Genomic DNA, 26,062 nt, shown 5'->3' with positions numbered 1-26,062 from the left:
TTTTTCCTCAGTGACCTAGAAGAAAACATAATATCATCACTGTTAATTTGCAGATTGGGTGGGGGTGGTAAATAATGAAGAGGTCAGGTCACTGATTCAGAGCAATCTGGATCACTTGGTAAACTGGGCACAAGCAAATTATATTTGTTTTAATATGACTAAATATAAATGTATACTCTAGGAACAAAGAATGTAGACAATGCAAATTCTCTGCATCAATTTCAATGGAGCTGCCTTTTACTCAGTTTACTCCAGCAGAAAAATTAACCCAATATTTTCTCTTGAGATCAATGGTGATCTATTTTATAAAGCAACTCTTAGACGTGGCTTTTTTTTTAATGTAGTTTAGTATGAATGCATTGTGACACTGAATGTTTCATTGGCCATATTGATGGCTGGCAAAAAAATGCTCTTTGCCATTTACTCCATCATTTCTTGTTAATATCCCCCCTGAGCTGGTGGTGAACCAGTGCCCCAATGTTCTGTTTTTAAGATGAGACTTGAAACCTAGGTCCTGGGCAATTGCAACAACTTAAGATCTCCCTTTTATAACAGCGTTTGCTCTGATGTTCTAGTCAAATTCCAGTTTGAGTAATTATATTCCATTTATTTAAGTTCCCCTTGCAATTTCAAATGGTTAAGATATATTTCCTCACTTCTTGTTATTAGCTGTTGCATAGTATTGCTGTACTTTACTCCATTAAACAGCTGTTGTGATCCATCCCTGTGATGGCTGCATTTCAGCTAGTGCATTTGTGTGTGTATGTATATGATAGAAAATTGGAGTAGTAAATATTTAAGGTTGCTTAAGTGTTTCCTTTATAAGAACATGTTTTTCAGAGTCTCATAACTTTCAGAAACTTCTACCTCCTAAAATCTTTTTGTCATGGGACCAGATCCTGGACGACACCATGGCTCCCTTTGTGCCACTTCAGCATGCAAAAGGACCTGAAAGCTGCCCCGAATGGACAGAAAAGGATTTCCTTGGCAGAAGGGAATCCCTTACCAGTATAGAGTTAATATGGGGGTGTGGGGTTTGTCTCTATACAAATTCTATTGTATTATTTTCTCTACTAAGAAGTTTTATTTCAATGGATTATATGGACTCTCTTAGAAAGACTGTTACTCCCCCACTTCTATGACCTAATCTGCCCTTCTTTATTATTCATAGATAGCTATTATTATATCACATTGTTTGGGGTTTTTTTTAAATTCCATTATGTGTCAGTAATGCCTATTTCAAAATCTTATTTGATTGCTAGGCATTCTAGTTCACCTATGTTTGCTTTTAAGTTTCTCATGTTGGTATACTGAAATCTACAGTGTGAAATGCCAACTCCACTGAAGTCAGTGGAAGTTTATCCATTGACTTCAATAGAGCCAGGATTTCACCTATGGCTTTTATTTTTATTCAATTCTTTATTTGGACAGTCAGTTATTTTTCTGGCATTTACCTCTGTTTTTTCAATTTGTCTGAATGTAATTTCTGTCCTGTTCAATTGAAGACCAAGACTAAAAGAATGCACTAGAAAAACAGAGGGGTATGTGTGTGTGCGTGCGTGTGTTCTCCATGTTGCAGTAGTGCCTTTTCTTTGAAATAATATAAATAGATAAGTAAAATGTGTGTTAGCCCTATTTAATACATTTAATTTTGTTTAAGTCAACAGCAAATGATAAGTATTCTTTCAGCAGTTGCATGTGCTTCTAGGAGAATACTATCAATACCGTATTACGGTGTGTTGTAAATACTGATCCTATTTGTGTCTGAGTTATACCATGGGGGATACTTACTGTTTCCATACAAATGTTATTAATTTGAATTTACTGCTAAGTAGATAGACATGAAAACCAGACCAGTAATTCTGGGATTTGAAATCCCCATTTGGGGCCTAACTCTGCAACCCTTACCCACAGTGAGTAGGACTTACCGACATGAGAACTCCCACTGAACTCCTTCAATAAGTACTAATCAAAGGGTTGCAGAATTGGGCCCAGATTAATTCTACTTTTAAAATATTTTAAAAATGAAAACTCTTGGCATGTTCTGCTCCCACATAGTCTTTAAATGTTCAATTATGACATTAATAATTTATAGCAAGATCTTCACTGTATTAAAAAAAAAACCAAAAACCATCCCTGAACAATTCATTGTGATTGCATGTGCTAACTCATGCTGTACTCTGTTTCAGTAATGAAAGACTTTAGTGTGTATTTTTTTAGACTTTTGGTTGAGGCACAGTTACAATAAAATGTTAACATACTACATCATACATTACTTACTACTTATTTAGGATCAGGTTAATATTCCAAGAACCTGGCTAAAGATTCTAGCTTGTTGGCTGGGGTGTCCGCCTCCTCTGAGTGTGCTAAAAAAGTTGACAAAATTTCTAAATTCTGATGCTCTTTTTAACACTTCTCTCGTGAATGTACTTGGTGTGAATGCTTTTACATATTTTTCTATACTGTAATTCCATTGAAAGAGTCCATTTTTCCATGAATGTGCAATACAAAGTCTAGCTGCGAACAATAAAACAGAAATTGATTTGTCATCCTGTTTAAAATATAGATCCTTTATTGGAGCATTAAGTAAGCTGATCAGGGGATCTCATTTCTTTAAAAACTGGTCTGATATCAATATATATCTTGCCGTTTAGGAGCTAGTGATGGAGGTATTAAATAGACTGTATTCTGTTTCTCTTCAGTGGCAGCCCATTTATCTTTGGCTGCAGAGCGGCTAGTTTACATGCTTCTGCCTCTTTTCTGTCATGACTTTGTCTTACATGGAACAAAATCTCAGATCCTTAATGTGCATTTGGGCTAACTAACTCCTTGAATTTGTTTAGAGAGGAGTTTTATGGTTCTTTGTCAGTCAAGAGAAATTTCATCTTCATTGAAGTAAAGATAATACTTTCTTATAGATAATATAGTTTGTGTATGTTAGACTGACAAAGCAAAACTTATCAACAGATCTGCACATTTAAAGAATTCTATATTAATGAAATCCATTTCCAGTTATGCTTTAAAAGACTAAATAATAGGTTCATACTTGGGGACTGGCATTGAGAGTTGACAGAGGTGCTTTAAATACAGTTCTGAAAGTAATTTCAACGTTTTTGGAAGGACAACTTTTATGTCTGTGTCCTTAACTACGCACTTCAAAACCTAGCTCTGTTTTCCTTTCCTTTCCCTTTTTAATGTAGAGTGCTTCAGGGCCAAAATTGTTACTACCCTGGATCAGTGGAATGAAAATGGTAGGAGAAGGGGTTGTGTGGGAAAAGAGTGTAGTGGGGCTTAGTGAGACTCAGTTTGTCGGCTCATCCGAACCGAACTCAAGCTCTGAACCCTTTGGACTTCTCCCATCACTAGTAGACATGCGCTAACTCTTGATGAGACAGATGAATGGATCTGAACTCTTGACTCTGGACTTGCCAAATCTAGTAAGGTACAGAACTCTAATGCAGTTGGGGATCTATCACTGATTATCCCATAGGCATAAAAATGATGGGTGATCTTGTTTTTCATACATGTAAAATCACATTGAGTAATTGTGTGGGCTTCTTTGATGCATCAAAACAAATATTCTGCAAAGATGTCCTCTCATATTACTGGGCCAGAACCTCAGCTAGTGTAAATTAGCATAGTTTGGTGATATTAATAGAGTTGTGCTGATTTACCTCAGCTGAAGATCTGGGCCTCTGTTCTTAAAATACTGTTGAATCCTGATTAACTAGTTATGAGGTTAGATTTTAGCTCCTGGTGGAACTTTGCTGCAATAAAAGAAGCATTGGAAACTGTACATAAACAAAAACATGGCAGAGAATTAATATATATGTGTGGAGGGGACTTATACTAGGAGTGTTGCTTCAATGTGCAGTTTGGGTGCCAGAACCACTTAGCTCTGACTTGTGGTTCTCTTGCTCATACCACTGAAAGAAGACACTTTTATGCCATAAGATGACAGCATGTGTTAATTTATATGATGTAGTTTCTTCTTAAATATGTAGCAATTATGGTGCACTTAACACTGTTCCAGAATTTATTGCCTTAGACAGAAGTAGTCAGCTTTCCCTGTTTTCTTTCCTGATTATTACCTACAGTCATGTATGCCAAGATCATTTGTTTGTCTCAAATAATTGTTGCTGTACATGTAACTAAACCCAAATATCAAATCCTTCTGCAACTTTCATTTTATCCATATTTCTAGTTGCTTTACACCATGACTTCTTTCAGTTTTCTTGATATTCTTTCCACTCTGACTTCTGGAATTTGTATAAAACCACGGAGGGTTTTTCCTCTTGAACTGAAGACCATTTGGCTTGTGGAGTTTCCTTTAACTGGAAGTATGTCTGGATTTGTGGCTTTATTATTTGCACAGTTTTATATCCTCCAGTTTATTGAGATTTTTTTAAATATAGTGAATGCACAGTTAATGATTGGATTGGTATATTCATTTCACTCTTTAATTTAATTTAATTTTTTTTTCATAGTTGAAAGAGACAAAGACTTTTCTCATCAAAGAAGGCACTACAAAGAGTTTCGATTTGACTTGACTCAAATCCCACATGGAGAAGCAGTGACAGCAGCTGAATTCCGGATTTACAAGGACCGAAGCTACAGTCGGTTTGAGAATGAAACAATTAAGATTAGCATATATCAGATCATCAAGGAATACCCGAACAGGTACTATTTATTTAAAAAGAAAAGAAAAAAAAGTCCTCATGTTAGCATTCTCTAAAATGGAGAAGTGATAACTGGATATCTTTCACAAATTCATCTGCATCTGGACATCTGCAAGATATTGTCACCATCAGTTAATTTAAGAGGCTGTTAATTCCTGGGAAACAACAGAAATTCAGCTACAAAAAAATCTTGTACAAAACGTCTCCATTGTTGGCAGAGTTTTTCCAGCCTGACTACCTAATCTGTGCACACATACATGCTCTCCATGTTTCTGTGTGCAGATGGGTTAAATTAACTGTTCTGGATGAGCAAAGTCAGAATTGCATGCCCAATTTAAGTGGCCAATATTAAAAAAATTAACCTTCATTGAAATATGGATTCCACAAGCCAAGTTTCATTTAACTACTATATACTGTACAGTTCAGCTTTATTTATTTTTGTCAAAGCAAGAGCTGTATTGATTTATTTTTAAATATTATTTATTGTTTAAATACTGCCAAGGACTGCTATGTGTATCTGTGAGTGAGTTAGGCAGTGTAGTTATGGTCGTGTCAGTCCCAGGATATTAGAGAGACAAGGTGGATGTGGTAATATCTTTTACTGGACCAGCTTCTGTTGGTGAGAGAAATACACATTTTGCTCCATATATTAAAGTTTAATGCAAATAAAGCATTACAAGTGAACAAAGCAATAATCTTTGAGTGCAAGTTTACAGAAAGCTCTATAGGACAGATTGTCAAGTGTGTCCAGCACCTAAATAAATTATTAGATTTTCAAAGGAGCTCAGCACCCGGAAGTGCTCATTTAAACCTAGCAGCAAGGCCAATCCTGGGTTTTCCCTTTCCTACTACTAACCCTGAAAATGGTCTTTCAAAATGATGTAGAGAATCTCATGCTTAAATATGTGGGTCCAAATAGTCAAAAGATCTCAGAACTTGGCTTCCATGGAAATTCTTCCTTTTGAGAATCTGGCCACTTCTTTAGGTGCCTACATGGGAACAGCTGGATGCTAAGCCATTTTGAAAATCTGATCCTACATTATTTTAGCAGGAGACTTCATACATCATCCGGAAGGGACATTTTCAGGGTTAGTAGCAGAGAAAGGGAAATGAAAACCCAAAATCGGGTTTCATTTTTCAAAACAAAGGAATATTGTTAAAATGAGAATCTTACTCAGAATATTACTCACCACAGAAAATGGTCACCTCTAACCAGAATGTTGCCTCTATAGATCTGCAGAGCAGGAGCTGATTTCATGGGCATGCATGTTGCAAAACAATTCAAAAGAACTGTGACAACAGGTTCTAAAAAGGTACCGTGAGGAAGATGAGAACATGAGGGGACATCAATATCTTTACATAGTTATAAATTAAGGTGTGAATGAAACAGGGTCTTCAAATTTGAATTCAAATTCAAACAGGGTCTTCAAATTCTATACATTGAAAAGACTGATAAAGAAGTCCAAGTCCAAAGGGCAGCTCCACTGCCATTTGCTTGTGCTGAGGTCTGAAACCTGCACAGCTTGTTGGATTCCCAGCTGCCAAATAGCAGTGGTTGTCAAGAATGTGTTTATCATTTGTGCTTGGCAAGAAAGTTGTTTGTTTTGGTTTGCAGACCTGGTTACAGTTATTCATGGGTCTGTCACCTCCAGGTTGTACTCTACCTGGGAGCTACATGAGAACCATTCAGAAGCTGCAGTTGGCTGCTGCATTCTGCAACTGCTTAGTAAACAATAGTTACTTGGGGCTATCAGTTAGCTCCTGAGTGAAACCAAACATTGGTTTGGACATTAAAAATGGTTTAGGTCCTGGTCACCTCAGAGGCCTCCTTCCTCCCAGTATGATATCACAGCAACTGCTGTCAGTAGACCCCCTCAGTAAGATAGTCTCTTGGTTTAAGCAGGGAAGGTGCTGGGGCATCTGGGATGCTTGATAATCTAGTGGTCCTAGATTCTGGAAGATACCTTTTTCCACCATTTGGACCACCAGAGCCCAGTTTTGTTGACTTTCAGGTCATCAGCAAAGACTGTGTACTCTTAGACTTTTTCTGTCTCTGTGGCTGTTTGGCCACACATGTATGTGAACTACACTTCAGATTTGCATATGACAGCCTGTGATGAGATGTATAGGCCCCACAAAGATGAGGAAGGGGCCAGAGAAGCCCTTGTGGAAGGGGTAGTCTCACCGCTCTGGCTCTGTCAATCATCCATGATAGGGAGGAAGCTGCAGCCAGCAGGGAGGGGAGGAGGAGGATTGCCCTAAACAGCAGACTGTAGGAGCGACTTCTGAAGTTGTGGAGGGAACTCCTAGGCCGGAAGCCTTCACTCCAACTCTGAGAAGAGTACAATGAACTCCCAGGGTAAGGGAGGCAGGCTGAGCTGATCTTACAGACCCGGCCAGAGCGATTTCACCAAACTCATTGCATGGGTTTGGATCATTGGCAGTAGGGTGACCAGAGAGCAAATGTGAAAAATCGGGACGGGACGGAGGGAATAGGAGCCTATATAAGAGAGAGACCCAAAAATCGGGACTGACCCTATAAAATCGGGACATCTGGACACCCTAATTGGCAGCATTATCGAAGTGCCACTCCCCTTTGCAGGGAACACAAGAAGGGAGTACAGTAACTTCTCTCTTAAAGTCATCCCGCTTAACATTGTTTCATTGTTACATTGCTGATCAATTAGGGAACATGCTCATTTAAAGTTGTGCAGTACTCCCTTATAATGTCGTTTGGTAGCCGCCTGCTTTGTCCACTGCTTGCAGAAAGAGCAGCCTGTTGCAGCTAGCTGGTGGGGGCTTAGAACCAGGGTGGACCAGCAGCCCCCCCATCAACTCCCCACTCCCCTAAGTTCTCTGTGCGGTAGCTGCCCAACAGGCTATCAATTGCCAGCAGTTCAGCTGTCCCTCCCCCCTCTGCCATGTGCTGCTCCTGCCCTTTGCCTTGGAGCTGCTCTTCAGAGCCCCCTGCTTGCTGTGTGGGGGAGAAGGGGAAAAGTGGGGGGCTAATGTCAGGGTGTCCCCCTCCCCCCCAGCTTCTGCACCCTGCTTATCCCATCTTCCATAGAGCAGGGGGGACAAAAGACAGGCTCAGGACGGAGGGAGCTTCCTGGCAGCAGCTGCCCTCTCAGCTTGCTGATTAACTTAACAAGGCAGTCTACTTAAGAGTGGGGTCAGCTTACTTAACAGGAAAATGCACATCTTTGTGTCACACACAGTATGTCTCTCTGTCTCTGTCTGCCATGCTGTCTCCCCTCCCTCCATTTGTGCTGCCTTGAGGAGTGGAGGCTACATTAACAATAATGGGTTAACTCTGGAGGGGTCAGCCAATTGCTAGTTCACCATTTAGCAGTAAGGCATTCCCTGGGAAATATCCCACCCTCTGACTCCACCACTTCAACCAAGCTTCACAATCATTGTCACGGTGAAGCAACATTAAATTGTTTGTTTAAAACTTTCTCTGTGTGTGTGTGTGTGTGTGTGTGTGTATGTGTGTGTGTGTGTGTGTGTGTGTGTGTGTGAAGTCTTTTGTCTAGTGAAAAAAATTTCCCTGGAACCTAACCCCCGCATTTACATTAATTCTTATGGGGAAATTGGAGCCGCTTAACATCGTGTCCCTTAAAGTCACATTTTTCAGGAACATAACTACAACGTTAAGCAAGGAGTTACCGTATCACTGAAAGTGTGGGGTGTTGTGGCTTTATTTTGATCCCCCAGCCAGAGAGACTAAAGGAGGCCCACAAAGGGCAGACCCCCAGGCAAATAGTGGGTAAATGGGGCCTTAATACTGACCACCTAGTATAGCTCACTGGCCGTGATCAAGTTCCTCCACCTCACTCTGTTACACAGCCTCTCAACTTATCCCAAGAATACATAAAGCACAGGCAATAGTGCAAGATTTTCTACATAGCTTTGCCAATGTGCTCCAACCCTGAGCTGGACTGACCATTCCCAGTGACGAATGTAATGCAATCCATGGGCCAAATACTTGGCTCTGGTCTGGTGGAACAGAGTCATAGGCTTAACTAGTCCTGTACTTTGCGGATTGTCAGGTGGCATAAAGATGCCGCAGCAGAGCCCTCAATTCAGGGAGTGAGGATAGGAGAAAAGGAACACTAGTGGGATATCTCTAGCTAGCTGCTGTAGTGGTCCTGAGGTGGCCTGGGACAGATCTGCCCCAGGATTCAGGGGCTCACAAAGGTGATTTTGTGAATCTTTATCCTGCCCAGCTCTTGCAATCAGAGAGCAGCTCAGCTGGCCATTGGGGATCAGGAGCTGCACATCCATTCTGTCCAGAGCTGCCTCTGCTGAGACTCTCAGCTGTGGTGGATTTTCTGTTATGGACAGCTGGCCACGAAGGACTGGACTGAGGTCACCAGCCCCATTATGCTTAGACACACACAATAGCCTTTCTCATGGTAAAATCTTTAAGTCACTACCAGAGTATATTGTGATGGAGGCATTTTCCCCCCCTGAATTTTGATGTTCACCAGATGTTCACAGTTTTGTTCACTCTTTTCTTTCAGGCTACTTCATCCCCCTTCATGTTTTCATTACATGTGATAGGCTACTTTTTGCATAGAAAATATGAAATTTTGCATTTTGAATCTGAATGTTGAAGCTACTTATCCATTCAGAATGGACCCATGCTTGCTTTTCATTGGATAAAAGGAGAAAATCCACAAAATGTGGTGCACTTTTGGGTGAAATGGGCTCAAATTAAGGGTCACATCCTGGCCCCAGTTAAATTAATGGCAAAACTCCCATAGTGGGCAGTATTTCACCCTGAGTTTGAAACAAAATGTGAAAAAAATCAAATTTTTGTTGCAAATATTTTGAAGTTCTGTAGTAAATTACTATTTACCTGGGCTAGATTCTTTGCAGTGATCTAGAAGTGAAAGTCTCTATATTGTATTACCATTCCCTTGAGCTATCATTTCTTGTTTCTGTAGTTCCCTAAAATGAATAACTTTTCCATACATAAAGCCAAGGAGGAAGAATAATCCCTATGTTACAGCCAGTTACACTATCTGATCCTGCTGTATGAAGAAGGAAGAACCAAAAGATCAAAGTACCAATGCCAGAGTAGCCAAGTTCATGTCAGCTGCAGCAGTGCAAGTAGACTAAGTTATATTAGCCAGCTCTGAGATTATTAGTTGGGGAAAACTCCCTTTAGGGATTTTGTCTCTAAAACTGAGTTGAGGACTAGACCCATTATTAGGGGCTTGTTACACTATTGTATAAGAATGTTCAGCTCCAACTGGCTTTTTCGTGGATATATCTGAGGGCATATTTGGAATCTTTCTGGTACAAGTCAAAAACATAGCAGTCAGTAGCTTTGTGAATCAATAAGGGAGAATAATAAGAGAGGGAGTGCAAATCCAAAGGTTTCTAACTCCTTAGGCATGTCCACACCATAGCTCTAAGTTGACCTGTGTTAGGTGAATTTATAGCCACCGCAGTAATTACTGATGTCCACACTACCCTCCTTCTGTCGGTGGTGCGCATCCTTACCAGGAGTGCTTCCATCAACTGAAGAGGGGCAGGGGTGTGTGTGTGTGTGTGCGGGGCGGGAGGCTGAAAGCCAGGGCTTGAGCTCTGGGCAGTTGCCCACTGTGAGTCCAGCTGTCCTCTCCTCTCCCCCGCCCTCCCTCAGCTTTCGCCTCCCCCCTCCAGCCTGGCCTTTGCAACTCCCCGCTCCCAACCCAGACTGTGTGAGTGTGTGTGTTTGTGTGTGTGTGTGTGTGTGTGTGTGTGTGTGTGTGGTGGGGGGACAGCTGCTTGAGTTTCTAGGCTCCCTGAATGAGGCACAGGGAACCTCCAGGCAATAGCCAGCTGGGAGTGGGCAGTCAGGGGCAGCTGAGCTCTAACTGCCTGGCTTTCTTGTCAATTTCATGGTTCCAGCATGGGTCCAGCCAACAGCCAATGTAAGTAAGGCAACGTCCACTCAGACACTGTGATGCCCTAACTAACATAAGCATATGCCTCTTGTGGAAGTGAAGTTATTATGTTGATGTAGTAGGGCACTTACATTGACAGGTCAAGGCTGTAGTGTGTACACTGACATTATTGTGTGGGGTAGACCAGGTCCCTTGTAAAGGGCTCTTCTGCAAAAATGACAAATCTGGACTAAAGGCTAATTTGAGTCTTAAAGAAAATCATCTTTAACAGACATTATCACATGGACTCCTTGGTGGGGAGTGAGTATGAAACTACCAGTTCTGTTATCATTGTAAAGTTGTTTCAGATGTGTTTTAAATATTTACTACAAAATCCTGAGTTTTGTAAACATTTTTTCCTGTTTGTGTTTTAATAATTTAAGTAATTTGTTCTTGAAGAGAATAGTAAACATTAAAACAGTCAATTTTTAAAAATCTCATATTTTTGCTCCAAAGTAGTATTACAGAATTGTCATCTTTGTGTACATTTGTTACTAAGTGATATAAAAATATTTATAAATAACCATCTTAGAAGGCCATCTCATTTACAGCTAGATGTTTAATGTTTAAAGTTCTGATAAAACTGCTTATTAGAGGAAAATTAGGCATTTAAGACCCCAGAGAATACCTTTTATGAGCTTGTGGTATGCTGTTAATGTGTTCAGTGTTTGAGTAGCGGGTCAGGGTCTCGTGAATTGTAGGATTGTTTCATGTTGGTTATACCCAGAGGAAGCAGTACGTTTTCTTCTTGTGTGGTCATTAACACATTTCTGCTATAATCAAATAGATAGGAGCACAGCAGGAGAATGTCATCACTAGCATTATAACTTAACAGAAAAATTGGGGAGCACTGGCTCAATGTGATTGATCTTGTTTTAATAAAGAGCCAGTCTCCTCTCCATAGGTCACCTTTTTTTAGCCCTGATCCTGCAAACACTTACACACTTGTGTATACTGTAGTCCCTTGTGGGTCAGTTGGCCTGATTCTTAGAGATGCTGAATACTTGCAGCTCCCATTGACTATTATGAGAGCTGTAGGTGCACAATATCTCTCAAAATCTTGTGTGTAAAATTACTCATCTGTATACAGTTGCAGAATCAGAGCCTATGTCTGCATTTAAAACTGACAGTTTAGACATGCCAGTTTCTACCCATCATGTCACTATGATGTCCATCTGCACAGCTGCTGGCTGAAGTATCATTTACCCAAGGCCACCATAATTTTTAACCTGTTTGTTTAGTATTTTATAAGCTTGTTGTCCCTTTGTATTTCTTTAACATATAATCTTGGTGTGTGCAGTTATCAGTATAGTTTTTAGAGAAGGATGAATTAAGTTTGACTTGAATCATTTACCATTAATTCAGACAGAAATAATTTTGAATCAGATACTTCACTTACTAAAAGATTTCTGAGGTTACAAATGCTTGCCCACCATGGAATGTTTAACTTGAACTTGCATGCTGCTTTAAGATATTATTATTTTATGTATTTGTAGTACAGTTGTGCCCAGGAAGCCCCAATCATGGATCAGGGCTTATTGTGCTAGGTACTGTACAAACACATAGAGATGATCCACACAAAACACTTAGGGTACGTCTGCACTAAAATCTAGACTGATTCCTAGCTTGTGGGGACACACTTCTGCTAGCTCTCATATGAGCTAGCATGCTAAAAATAGTAGGGTAGCCATGATAGCACAGGCAGCAGCCGCAATGGCACTGTCTCAGATACGACTGCTGGTGCTGATAACTGCCTGTGGTCAGGTTTTCCCCACTCCCTGAGAAAGGAACCACCAAGGACTCTGTTATAGGCAGTCTCTTTCCAGGGGAAATAGCTAAGATATGCAAATATCCTGTGTCACAACAAAGGAAGACCAAAAAGCTCTGCCTCATTACTCACATGGGCCCTGGCAGATCACTCTCAGGAGTGCAGATCAACACAAGAAACAATGACTTTGCTATTGCCCTGACTTTCTGCTATTTATTTTTAAAATAGGGATGCAGAACTGTTCCTGCTGGACACAAGGAAGACTCAAGCTTTTAATGTGGGCTGGCTTGTATTTGATATCACTGTGACCAGCAACCATTGGGTGATTAATCCACAGAACAATTTAGGCTTGCAACTCTGTGTTGAAACTGGGGATGGTAAGTTACAGTTTATACCTCATTTTATATGCTTGGGGTGTGGCCTGCAAGCCCTCTGTGCAGGACCGATTTGAACTGCAATGGATAAAAGTTGTACTTGCTGCTGGTTGACAGGATGAGACTGCTAACTTACCCTGTCACCTCCACAATATGTTCTCAGTGTAATAGAATATGATGACTTTACAAACTGGAGTGAATCTGATTACACCTAATGAACATTTAGGTAAGATTTATTGTATGGGACTGCCTCTGATGATTACCCATAAGAAGACGGGGACAAGATGGGTGAGGTAATATCTTTCATTGGAACAATTTCTGCTGGTGAAAGAGACAAACTTTTTGAGCTATCCAGAGCTCTTCTTCAGGTCTGCAACACTGAGAATACCCATAAAATGTACATTCATAGAGTTTAGACAGGCCCTTCTTTAAAAAAAAAAAAAGAAGAAAAAAGTCTTGCCCTAGGTAGTCATGGCTTCATTTTTCATCCAAAAGAAATTATCATAACAGTCCTTTGTTGAAAATTATGACTTTTGTGGTCCCAAAGCTCCTACCCATGCTATCTCAGAGCCCTGGCCTTGGCTGAACTGCCCAGAGTCCTCTCCACTAGAACCACCACTGAGCTGCCGCCTCTAGAAAACGATATGGAGGAAGAAAGAACTAGGTCCAACATTTTTTCTTACCTATGAGATTCAAAAATGTTTTCCCATCTTGAATTGGGACAAAAAGTTGAAATCTTAAAAAGTTTCACAAACTCTCAAGTCAAAAAGGTTTTCAGATTGGGTGAATTGATACATTTCAACCTTTAAAAACATTACCTTTTCAAAACGTAGATAACTAAGGGTATGTCTTAACTACCCGCCGGTTTGGCCAGCAGCGATCGATCCAGTGGGGATCGATTTATCATGTCTAGTCTAGATGTGATAAATTGATCCCTGAGCACTCTCCCATCGACTCCTGCACTCCAGCGCCATGAGAGGCGCAGGCAGAGTCGATGGGGGAGCGTCAGCAGTCAACTCACCACGGTGAAGACACCATGGTAAGTCAATCTAAGTATGTTGACTTCAGCTATGTTATTCACGTAGCTGAAGTTGCATAACTTAAATTGATTTCCCCGCCCCCAGTGTAGACCAGGGCTAAGATGTCAAAACATCTGGTTTTGAAACCAAAATATGAAACTTTTATTTTGAAAATATATGTTTTGAATGGGGAGATTAGTTGAAACATACCTTGTCCTGCAAAATTCCTGATCAGTTGTAAAGTGAATACTTGGACCCTATGTAGTAACCTGGAATAAAATTCATACCACTTTCCCTCCACTAGCTTTAGGGCAAGGAATGGGGAAGGGAATAACCCCAGTCCCCTGCTGAATAAAAAAAATCTGCCATCTTACTAAAATAGCAACTTGTCTCTGCTCAACCAGACATTCACACCCCTGGTTATAATGGTCATTTAAAAGTATGTCTTCTAAACACAGCTGCATACAGTTTATGTGTAAATGCAACTTTAGTTACAAAGAGAATTGAGCTACTACATACGCATCATTAAAAACCTATTAAAAGTGAAATACTAGTAAACTGAGTTATTATATGATCTCTGAAATGGTTTAACTAGCCCATACTTCACAAAAAGTCTTCCAAATTAAACTCTTGACCTGTCAGTTTAGTATTTGTGTCGGAGGTCAGGTGATCTATGGTGTCAGTTAATCTGAACATTAGCTGACATGCCGTTAATAAGGACCAGAAGAAATTCTGGGGTCAGGATTGATATTTTTCTTTTTTCCTCTGCCTGTGCAGCACTTTCTCATTGTTAATGATCTGGGTTCAGAAATTGCATTTCTCATTCATCAGTCTGTGAACATTCCCAGCTTTAGAAAGTTAGAAAGGCTCCCCAACTCCTTCTCTGATAGGTCCCCACCAAGGCCCTTGCCTTCTGAAGATATTGCCCATTTTTATTCACAGACCTAAGAGCTCCTTTTTGCTGAAGTTACTGTGGGGACAGATGTTTTCAATAAGTGAGACAATAATAAATAAATGAGGCTTCAACAGTTTTTCTGTCATTTTTTTAAATCTGACACTGCATTTTAGTATATGGTTTTTGGGAGACTGCAAACCTTCCACAAAGTAGCTTGCTTGCAGGATCATAAGTTAGCAAATGCTTGCCACTGAACATAGGCACATCGGTGAGAATATCGTTGGTAGTAAGTATGCACCCATTAGCAAGTGTTAGTAGATCAGGCTATTAGGTAACTAACACACATTGGTGCATTCAAAGTGGGTAAATCACCATCTTAATTTTTCAAGAAAGCTATTGGTTTAAAATTACTGTCTTGCTGTTATGGAAAATGCCTGTGAACTCTTAACTGAAAAACTACTTTTTCTTTCCACCAAAATGAGTTCTTTTTCAAAAGCATACTGCAGTGATCAGATAAAGTATCCTTCCACTGTCATATTGTCTACTGACAACTGGTGATTCTCTGCCAAATTCAGCTCTTGGTTACAGAAGTGGACTAAATCCAGAGTAGCTGCATCATCTTCTGACATGCAGCAAAAACAGCTGTCAACTCATTCAAGAAATTATATAAAATTAATAGGGCTGTCAAGCAATTTAAAAAATTAATCTTACTATTAATCACACTGTTAAACAATAATAGAATACAATTTATTTAAATGTTTTTGGATATTTTCTATATTTTCAAATATATTGTTTTAAATTACAACACAGAATACAAAGAATAGAGTGCTCATTTTATATTTATTTTTGATTACAAGTATTTGTAAAAATGATAAACAAAAGAAATAGTATTTTTCAATTCACCTAATACAATCCCTTTATTGTACAGTGCAATCCCTTTATCATGAAATTTGAACTTACAAATGTAGAATTATGTACAAAAAACCTGAATCCAAAAATAAAACAATGTAGAATTTTAGAGCCTGCAAGTTCACTCAGTCCTACTTCTTGTTCAGCCAATCACTCAGACAAACAAGTTTGTTCACATTTGCAGGAGATTCAATACTGCTTGGTTCTTGTTTACAATGTTGCCTGACAGTGAGAACAGGATTTCTCATGGCACTATTGTAAAAGGAATCGCAAGATATTTACATGACAGATGCACTAAAGATTCATATGTCCCTTCATGCTTCAACCGCCATGCCAGGGGACATGCGTCCATGCTGATGACGGGTTCTGCTCGAGAACCATCCAAAGCAGTGCGGACCGACACATGTTCATTTTCATTATCTGAGTCAGATAAATGAACCTTCTGCTGGTTGATTTCTTTTTTGGTGGTTTGGGTTCTGTCGTTTCCATATCAGAGTGTTTCTCTTTTAAGACTTCTGAAAGCATGCTCCACACCTCATCCCTCTCAGATTTTGGAAGGCACTTCAGATTCTTAAACCTTGGTTTGAGAGCTGTTGCTGTCTTTAGAAATCTCACATTGGTACCTTCTTTGCATTTTGTGAAATCTGCAGTGAAAATGTCCTTAAAATGAACCACATGTACTAGGTCATCATCTAAGACAGCTATAACATGAAATATATGACAGAATGCGGGTAAAACAGAGCAGGGGACATACAACTCTTCCCCAGCGAGTTCACTCTCAAATTTAATTAATACATTTATTTTTTTAACGAGTGTCATCAGCATGGAAGCATGCCTTCTGGAATGGTGGCCGAAGTATGAAGGGGCATATGAATGTTTAGCATATCTAGCACATAAATAACTTGCAATGCCAGCTACAAAAGTGCCATTCAAATGCCTGTTCTCACTTTCTGGTGATATTGTAAGTAAGAAGAGGGCAGCATTATCTCCTTTAAATGCAAACAAGATAGTTTATTTTAGCTATTGGCTGAACAAGAAGTAGGACTGAGTGGACTTGTAGGCTCTACAAGTAGGCTTTACATTGTTTTGTTTTTGAGTGCAGTTATGTAACACAAAAATCTACATTTGTAAATTGCACTTTCTCAACAAAGAAATTGCACTACAGTACTTGTATGAGGTGAATTAAAAATACTATTTATTTTGTTTTTCATTTTTAAAGTGCAAATATTTGTAATAAAAAAATATAAAACTTGATTTCAATCACAACACACAATACAATATACAGTATGTGAAAATGTAGAAAAACATCCAAAATATTTAATAAATTTCAATTGGTCTTCTATTGTATAACAGTGTGATTAAAACTATGATTAATCGTAATTATTTTTTTAATTAATCATGTGAGTTAACTGCAATTAATTGACAGCCCTAGAAATTAACAAATACATGATCATTCTCCTTACAAAAATAATATGAAAAATAAAAATAGGTGATTTCCTGCCTGCCTCGCAAAAATCGATATTGCATTATTTCACCAATGTATTTTTAATCCATAAATTACTATTCCTATTCATCAGCAATTGTTGTAAATTAATATAATCTCAGGATGTCTACCTACAAGGTGGTATAGAGCAGAACACTTAAAAGCCGTATGTGTTCGAATTGTGGCGCTGCCTAAAGTTATTGGTTACTTGACATTTCCCATTATGAGACTCTGTTTTTGGCAAGTTATAAGCAACCGAACTTTAACCATTTGGGCTGAAATTTTCCATATGAAGTGTATGCTTGAGGCTGCATTTTTATTTTATTTTTTTAATTTCAGCAAAATTGGTTCAGCTCTTTGCTAGAAAGAGAAGCAGGAACTGACATTGTTTTGCCCATGTTAAAAAATGCTTACAGCCATAAGGGTATGTATACACTGGAGTGTAAGAACAGGGTTTGAACTGCGGCCCAAGCCTAACCCCCCCCCACCCCCCATCCATCTCTACACAAGTCATGCTTGAGACCAGGGTCTGGGCTCAAGATCCCATGGGGTGGAGGGTTTGAGACTGAGTGAAGCTAGGATCCAGGATTCAAGCTCTAATGGGCCTGAGTCTACACTGTAAAGCAATAGACTCGTACTCTGGGAGTCCACCAAAAATGTTCTACAATACCAGGGGTCCAACTTTTTTTGTCTTCTGAACATTCAAGTTCTGTGGACAGTCAAGTTTTCCCACACTATACCGCGAATGAAGGGCTAGAGTGACCACAGTATGGGAGGGTTCTAGGAAATCTGGGATATGAGTGGTAGGTCTTGGATAATAATGCTGGAGTCCCAGGGTTCAACAATTCCTAACCTGGAGTTACGAATGAGTGTAGATGCTCAAGCCCAAATTAACAAACCCGGGGTCTATGCACCCTGTGCTTACATTGCAGTGTATACATACATTTAATGTTCTTTAAACATAGTTTTTTGGGTGTAATCATGGATATAAAACATAGTATTGGATATAAATAATATTCCTACTGCAGAAGAAATTTTACCTGCTTTTTTTCAGGAGCTTCATGTAAATTCATCTTCTTTTAAAGAGTTAAATATTTAAAAGTTAAATATTCTTGAATACCCTATGGGAGGCATTCAGTAAGAAAATTTGGAAAGATGAGGTGAAGCAATTTGTTGGTACTAGCATCAAAATTCAGTAAATAATGAGAGATTGTATAGGTAGAAAGTAATCTTTTAACTTACACATTGAAGAAATTGTATAAGTACAGCTCATCTTTATATAGATATTTACTCCTGTCTTGTTCCCAAAATCAGATAACAGGTAATTTTCTGCTTAAGTGCAAGTGCCACAGGCAATTTTAATTTCTATGCCTGACTTGTCTGATTTTTGTGATGTTTTAGCTTAATGAAGATCTTCATTTTGAAAGGTAGTTCCCCTCTTTCCTCACTTTTTTAACTTTTCAGTTTATTTATGTCAGAAGAGTACCCATCCATAGTGAGTAAAGATTTTGGTAAAGTTCTAGGAGAGTTATGCTGTGCAACTTCTTTAGTTTAGTAATAGGAAAATCATCCTTAGATACTCTTAGAATTTTGGTCTTAAGGTTTTCATTATTTTTATTGAATTGCTTTTATTTCTGGAACCTATTATACTATAAACATAGACCGCTGAATGACGTGTTTGTGCACAGATGGAATATGTATTTTTATACGACTCAGTATGTAACAGATTCTGTCCCTAAGTCATAGAACCCCCTCTTCCGCCTCCCATCTATTTTATATATGCACATGGGGCTTGATCCAGGGCCCATTCAACTCCATGGAAAGCCTTCCATTGACTTCAGTAGGCATTAGAACAGACCCTGATCCTGCAGTCCTCAAGAAAAATTCCCTGTGACTTCCACTGGAGCTCTAGGTGAGTGAAGAATGCAGGACTGGGCTGTGCACTGGCAAACACTGAGAGATTTTAGGCCCTGCTTCCTAGTTAAGATCCATTGGTACAGAACATTGCGTACATGTGGAGTCCCAGTGACATAAACGGGATTCTGCTAGGGTCCATGCCAGGGGATCCAGATGAAGGATTGGGACCCAAAGTGATAAGCTCTTTGAGGACAAGACTGTATTTATTTGTATGTATTTCTATGGCACCTGCTCAATAGGGCCCCAATCATGATCCAGCCTTCCAGATGCTACTGCAATACAATATTAATTAGTAATTATTTTCTGGTTTCAGAGTAGCAGCCGTGTTAGTCTGTATTCGCAAAAAGAAAAGGAGTACTTGTGGCACCTTAGAGACTAACAAATTTATTAGAGCATAAGCTTTCGTGAGCTACAGCTCACTTCATCGGATGCATTTGGTGGAAAAAACAGAGGGCTCTGTTTTTTCCACCAAATGCATCTGATGAAGTGAGCTGTAGCTCACGAAAGCTTATGCTCTAATAAATTTGTTAGTCTCTAAGGTGCCACAAGTACTCCTTTTCTTTTTAATTATTTTCTGAATGTCATTTGTAGGGGAATTTTCAGGGAATTAGAAAAATGGGTATTTTCCTTGTGCCATTCCCTTTGGTGAAGTCTGAAAAATAATGTTTAAATTAAAAAATCAAGAACATTACTATTTTAAAACAGTAATGCATTAAGAATAAGAAATGTCTGGTTATTGTAGTTCATTTTTTTTGCCCTTGAAAATGCTGAAAACGTACAAATGTTCACATGGCATTGGAATGTGTTGTTTTCTTTAAGATGTATTTGGTATCACAGGCATCCTTTGGTATGAAATGTAGCCATTTTTCTGTTAATGGGACATATATTGAATAGTAAAAATGAAGAGTTGCATAACACATGGAAGCTGTCAACATATAATTTACCATTTCCCTGGAGCTGTGGTAAATTAAGGATCATGTTTGTTTGTTTTTTTTAAATTCTGTCTTTTTTAAATGTCTGCATATATCTCCTCAACATTCTTCATGCTGATTCCATCCTTTTGATGCTGAAAGGCCTCTGTGGTGTTTAAAATGAGGTGATCTCTTTCACACTGATACGAGTGGGGTACTAGATGAATTCCAACATATAATTTACGCAGATGCAGAAACAATGTGAAAAACTTCATTTTATGCTTTTCCTGTATATCGAGCATGCACCCCATAGGCCTTTAAAAATGGTGCGAGTGACTCAGCATCTTTTGTTTTCATGCTAAACATTTGTATAATTGGAAATTAGTGATAGTTTGAACATCATTTTTACTACAGGAACATAAGAACCCAGGGGAGAGGAAAAAGTATCAGTATTTCTTTTGCTATCATATTGTTCACTCTGGAAAGAACTCAATATGTTCTCTCCTAAATGCAAAGGAGAAAGAGAATGTAGTTCTGTAACATCAAGGACAGAACATCCACAGAGAGAGCAGACTGCAGACACATAGATCTCAGCTCAGCTTCAAGGAGAACTTTCAGACCCTGCACTTTCCATGCAGCTTTCTATGCCCATGCTGCTCTTGGCTGTTTCTCCTGTTGCTGAGCATTTTGGGGTTAGAATCTTAGAGCAACTTTGAAAGAGTTAAAGCTGCTTCTAGCAGCGTTTATTATTGTGAAGATTCCCCTTGGGATTCTGTCAGGGTTTGAAAAGTGCATGCTGTGTGGAGCGTTTGCCTCTGTTACCTAGGCTGTTTTCTCAGAGGAGGGGATGTGGATTACTGGGTCCAGGAAGCCCAACTTGCAGTGGTGTGCTCTCTCTCCTCTCCCCCAGATTTGTGGTAGCTCCTGTCCCATGTGCTGCCCACAGAGTGGGAGACTGGCCACTTGTGCCGTGTGCTGGGTTTGGGGGATGGTTGTGGGGAGCCTGGCCTGCCTCTCTCTCTCTTTCACACCTCCCCCCATTAGCCTCCATTTCTTACCACCTGGGAGTTGGGGAAGATCCTGCCTCCTACAGTGCCCCAAAGGTGGGAGAATAACTGGGCCACTGGGACCACATGCTGCGTTGGGGCTGGCCAGCTCCAGTGCAGCATCTGGTGGCAGTGGAGGTGATGCTTTCATGGCGACATGAACCCGGCCTTTGAAAGTTCAGTGATTTGGGCAGGCTGCCAAAGTTTTCCTGAGGCATGCAAGTCAGAGAGAGTTTTACTTGTATTTTACTTGTACTTTTGTTTGTATTTTTACTTTACGTCTCAGCAAAATTTGAGTGGAATTTCATGGGACAAAGAAAAGGCATTTTTAGTGCAAGTGGATCCTCCCACAAACAATTTAGGTGAGAGAGCTTCTCAGAGAAAAATGGTTGCAAGAATGCTTTATAATGGAAAGTCTTAGGCAACCTAAATATATGGGTCCCTACTTGCTCCCCCTATAATTATTATTCTGGTAATGCTTGAAGGCTAGAGTGAGGATCAGGGCCATATTGTACTGGGTGTCCCTTACCCTTAGAATTCCACCTGTCTCCTTTTGTATCAGTGAGCAACCCTTCCTTTTAAATCCTTTCTTAATTTTTTTCCTCCATGAGGCCCATCAGTATTAATCCACCAAGTATGGAGCATTTGTATAATGTATTCCCTATCTATTAGCTGTATTTGTAGGTAAACTGAGCCACATGAGTCTACACAATCAGTGATGCCTCTGCATGTAGATCAACTAGATTATGAGCTTCTTAAAAGAGGGACCATATGTTACAGAACTGAGTACACATTTGGTACTTAAATAGTAGAAACACTAGGCCTGAGTCTGTAGTCACTTATACTAAAGAGCAAGGTGGGTGAGGTAATATTTTTCACTGGACCAACTTCTGTTTGTGAAAGAGACAAGCTTTCAAGCTTCTTGTTGCCAAGAAGGCCAATGGCATTTTGGGATGTATAAGTAGGGGCATAGCGAGCAGATCGAGGGACGTGATCGTTCCCCTCTATTCGACACTGGTGAGGCCTCATCTGGAGTACTGTGTCCAGTTTTGGGCCCCACACTACAGGAAGGATGTGGATAAATTGGAAAGAGTACAACGAAGGGCAACGAAAATGATTAGGGGTCTAGAGCACATGACTTATGAGGAGAGGCTGAGGGAGCTGGGATTGTTTAGTCTGCAGAAGAGAAGAATGAGGGGGGATTTGATAGCTGCTTTCAACTACCTGAAAGGGGGTTTCAAAGAGGATGGCTCTAGACTGTTCTCAATGGTAGCAGATGACAGAACGAGGAGTAATGGTCTCAAGTTGCAATGGGGGAGGTTTAGATTGGATATTAGGAAAAACTTTTTCACTAAGAGGGTGGTGAAACACTGGAATGTGTTACCTAGGGAGGTGGTAGAATCTCCTTCCTTAGAGGTTTTTAAGGTCAGGCTTGACAAAGCCCTGGCTGGGATGATTTAACTGGGACTTGGTCCTGCTTTGAGCAGGGGGTTGGACTAGATGACCTTCTGGGGTCCCTTCCAACCCTGATATTCTATGATTCTATGATTCTAAAACAGATAGAGAACATCAGAAGTGATTTCATAGTGATCAGTTGACTTTCACTGGGATAAATGAGAGTTCAGAATCAGGCCCACTGCATCACTTAAATAGTTGCCAGCATGCCAGATGTAAAAATAGGAGTTTGGTTAGTTTTATTTGGAAGACTATTGGCTCTTTTTAACTCTTCCAATAGATGACTGAAGAATCCACTCTCTCCCTATTTTATCCTCTTGCTGAAAATACAGTATGCATGCCAAGAAAGTTGAAAGACTCCCACATACCATTCACAGTTTAAGTGCATTAAATTTAAAGAATAGGTCAAATATTTAAAAGGCCATATTTTTATATGATTACAACATTTTTCTTTTAAATAATATATCATACTGTAGTAGAATATACTGTTCCATGGATCCTCAGATGTTCATAAATTATCCAGGGAGCTTGCCTTAAAGTGCTTTTCAAATACCACTTTCAACATGTATAGATAAACCACAAAAAAAAAAGAAAAATTAATTTTGCTGGTCTCACTTAAGGCAGCAACAGGAAGACTGCCAGAAATTAAAGCTAAAACTTCAGCTTTAACTTTGGCCTAGGCATTGTGGGACTTAAGTGGCCTAACTTTGTTGGGCCAAAGCAGTGCAACACATAGATTCTACATGATCACACATTGTTCTTGAGTGGGGGTTTATGTGAGTGTAGTTAACTGCAACAAAGGGAAAATATTAAGGGAAAGTTTTATTTGTGCTGTTTAGCTTCATTGGCCCAGCGCTGCACAGATTCTTCTGCTTGAAGTCAATGAGACTGCTCTGGCATAGGGATCCTCACAAGCAGATCTCTCCATCCTCACTAAATTTTTCAGTTTAAGCTAAAAATACATCAAAATACTACAAGAATTACTACCATCTTCCCAAGCTGTGGTTAATTTGTAAAATGTGTTTTGTTGCTTATTGAACACTGTAGAAGGTAAATAAGTACTTTCTGTTTAAAGACAAAATGAGTGGCTTGCTGCAAGTGGATGACTCAGGACATAATAATGGACTTTGTAATTCTGCTGGCTGCTCACTGCTCTCATAGAATATCAGGGTTGGAAGGGACCTCAGGAGGTCATCTAGTCCAACCCCCTGCTCAAAGCAGGACCAATCCCCAATTTTTGGCCCAGATCCCTAAATGGCCCCTTCAGGGACTGAACTTGCAAACCTGGGTTTAGCAGGCAAACGCTCAAACCACTGAGCTATCCCTCTCATTGCGCCCCCTCCACCAGCCACCCTGTTGGCCACTTCTCTTTGCTGCTGCCTGCGCGTCACGCCTCTCTGCCGCCGCCCTGTTGGCCGATCATTCACCAGCTGACTGTCAGTCACCTTCTGCCTCTCTGCTGTGACCTCTGCACATCAGTCTCTCAGTGATTTTAGCTCTTAGCAGGCAGGGCAGAAATACAGTCCTACCACAACTGGTTTCAGCTCTGAATGAGCACTTAAAATAACAAAAGAGGCTCCTAATGAAGTCTATTTAGCTCTATTCTTTGAACAATGGGGAAGAACAGAGGACCCCTTGTGGGGGTGGAAGGGGCAGGGGTTGTGCAATATCCTGACCAGGACTCCTGTCCCCATCCCTCTTATTTTCACAGGACTCTGACACTGGAGCCCCTGCTTAATGGAGGGTGCCCTCCCCTCATTTGGGGCAGGTTAAGAACAGTCCTGCTTTCCTGTATTCCTACAATAATTACAACATTGGTAACCATATTTCACTACCCCTGCATTCAGTACTAAGGTCATTTGTACCCAACACCAGCCAAAGTTGATCATTTGACACAGCTGTAAATGATGAATATGTAAACAGAGCAGGAGCAAACTGTATTTACATAAACAAACCCATAGTCTTTTCCCCTTCCAACTAGCTATCAGGGAAGCATTCTTTCAGACCCTGCTTACATCTGGACAACTATCACCTTGAACATGAACTTGAATATGGATTTTAGACACAGTAATGGAAGTTATTCCATCCAATTCAAATCCTTTCTGCCATGTAGCCCCCCACTGTCCTCCCTTTTCATGAGAGTTTAAAACCAGACGTACAAGCTGTACTGCATGCAGGGACTATAGAAGAAGTACCTTTAAATTACAGAAACAAGGGTTTCTACTTTCTAATCCCAAAGAAAAATTGAGGTTTCAGACCAATTATGGATCTCAGGCCTCTAAACCGATATGTCAGGAAGTTTTAATTCAGAATGCTATCTCTGGCTCTGATTATTCCTTCCCTGTCAACCCTGGATTGGTTTGCTGCTCTTGACCTCAAAGATGCATATTTCCACATCCCCGTAAGACCATCTCACCACAACTATCTACATTTTGTCCTTGGTTTGGATTATTTCCAATACAGAGTCTTACCCTTTGGCCTCTCCACCGCACACAGGGATTTTATCAAATGGCTGACTCCAGTAGCAGCACATTTAAAGAGACAAGGGATCTTTGTTACCCCTTACTTAGATGATTGGGTGCTCAAGGCCCCATATGTAAAGGATTTAAACAAAGCCATTCAAGTCACTTTTTCTCCATTTGAAACCATAGGTCTTCTCATAAACAAAGAGAAGTCCTTTCTGATTACATCACAAAAGCTTTCCTTCATTGGGGGAATCCTTGATTCCATAAGGGACACAGTTTTGGAACTAAAGACCACTATTCAGAGACTGCTGCTACAACCCTCTCAGAGGATAATGTATTTCCTGGAGTTAATGGGGTTCATGGTATCCACAATGTATATGTCCTCATATACCAGACTCAGAATGAGGCCACTTCAGCACTGGCTATTAAAGAACTTCAAACCCAATATGGACAATATGCTCAAAAAACTCACCATTCTGAGAAAGGTGGTCTTTTTAATATGGAGACTGAAACCACAAAATATCCTCAAGAGAGCATCGTTAAATCCACTTCCTCCTTTGCAAATGGTCACCACAGATGAGTCCAGAATAGGCTGGGGTGCACACCTCCTCAACCTTTACATTTGAGGTCTTTGGAATGATAAGGAATCCTTACTACACATAAAATGTGTTAGAACTGAAGGCCATTCAGCGGGTTCTCAAGGCATTTCTTCTGGAGATTCAGGATGTGGTAATCCAGGGGACAAAACTTTGGGACTGGCATATCCTATACAACATTTCCCCAATTGCCTTATGTGTTGCAGGACAGCACAGTGAGCTTGCAGATCATCTGAGCAGAGATTCCTCACAGATGCATACATGGTCTCTAAAGGACTCAGTGATTCAGAACATTTTGAACCTTTGGGGAATTCACAACCCAGATCTATTCACTGATGTAATAGATTCATTACACAATGTGCTTGTTTTTGCTTGAGACCAGGCTCAGATGAACAGTCATTGAAGAACACATTCCTCTTAGACTGGGGAATGTGGCTGATGTAAATGCATTTCTCCTAACCCTCAAAGAAAATAAAACAAGATTCACCAGGGTGGTTCTAGTTGCCCCAGCATAACCAAGACAACAGTGCTAAAAGGAGTTACTCCATCTGTTCAGTGGAAAATACAAGATTTGGAAAAATCATAGAATCATAGAATTGCAGAGTT

At 40.0% G+C, this 26,062-nt stretch overlaps 1 protein-coding gene across 1 annotated transcript in view; it reads left to right on the top strand.

The window, feature by feature from the left end:
* BMP5 (bone morphogenetic protein 5) overlaps positions 1 to 26,062 on the top strand; it is a 75,571-nt gene that overhangs the window by 23,687 nt on the left and 25,822 nt on the right. The window contains exons 2-3 of the mRNA XM_038397836.2: positions 4,488 to 4,680; positions 12,615 to 12,763. Coding sequence (XP_038253764.1) covers positions 4,488 to 4,680; positions 12,615 to 12,763 — 342 coding nt within the window. The remainder of the gene's footprint in view (positions 1 to 4,487; positions 4,681 to 12,614; positions 12,764 to 26,062) is intronic.

This window comes from Dermochelys coriacea, chromosome 3 (assembly GCF_009764565.3).
Source record: "Dermochelys coriacea isolate rDerCor1 chromosome 3, rDerCor1.pri.v4, whole genome shotgun sequence".
In the NCBI taxonomy this organism is placed as follows: Eukaryota; Metazoa; Chordata; order Testudines; family Dermochelyidae; genus Dermochelys; species Dermochelys coriacea.
The sequence above is the reverse complement of the archived record's forward strand: the minus strand, read 5'-3'. Positions and strand labels throughout refer to the sequence as shown.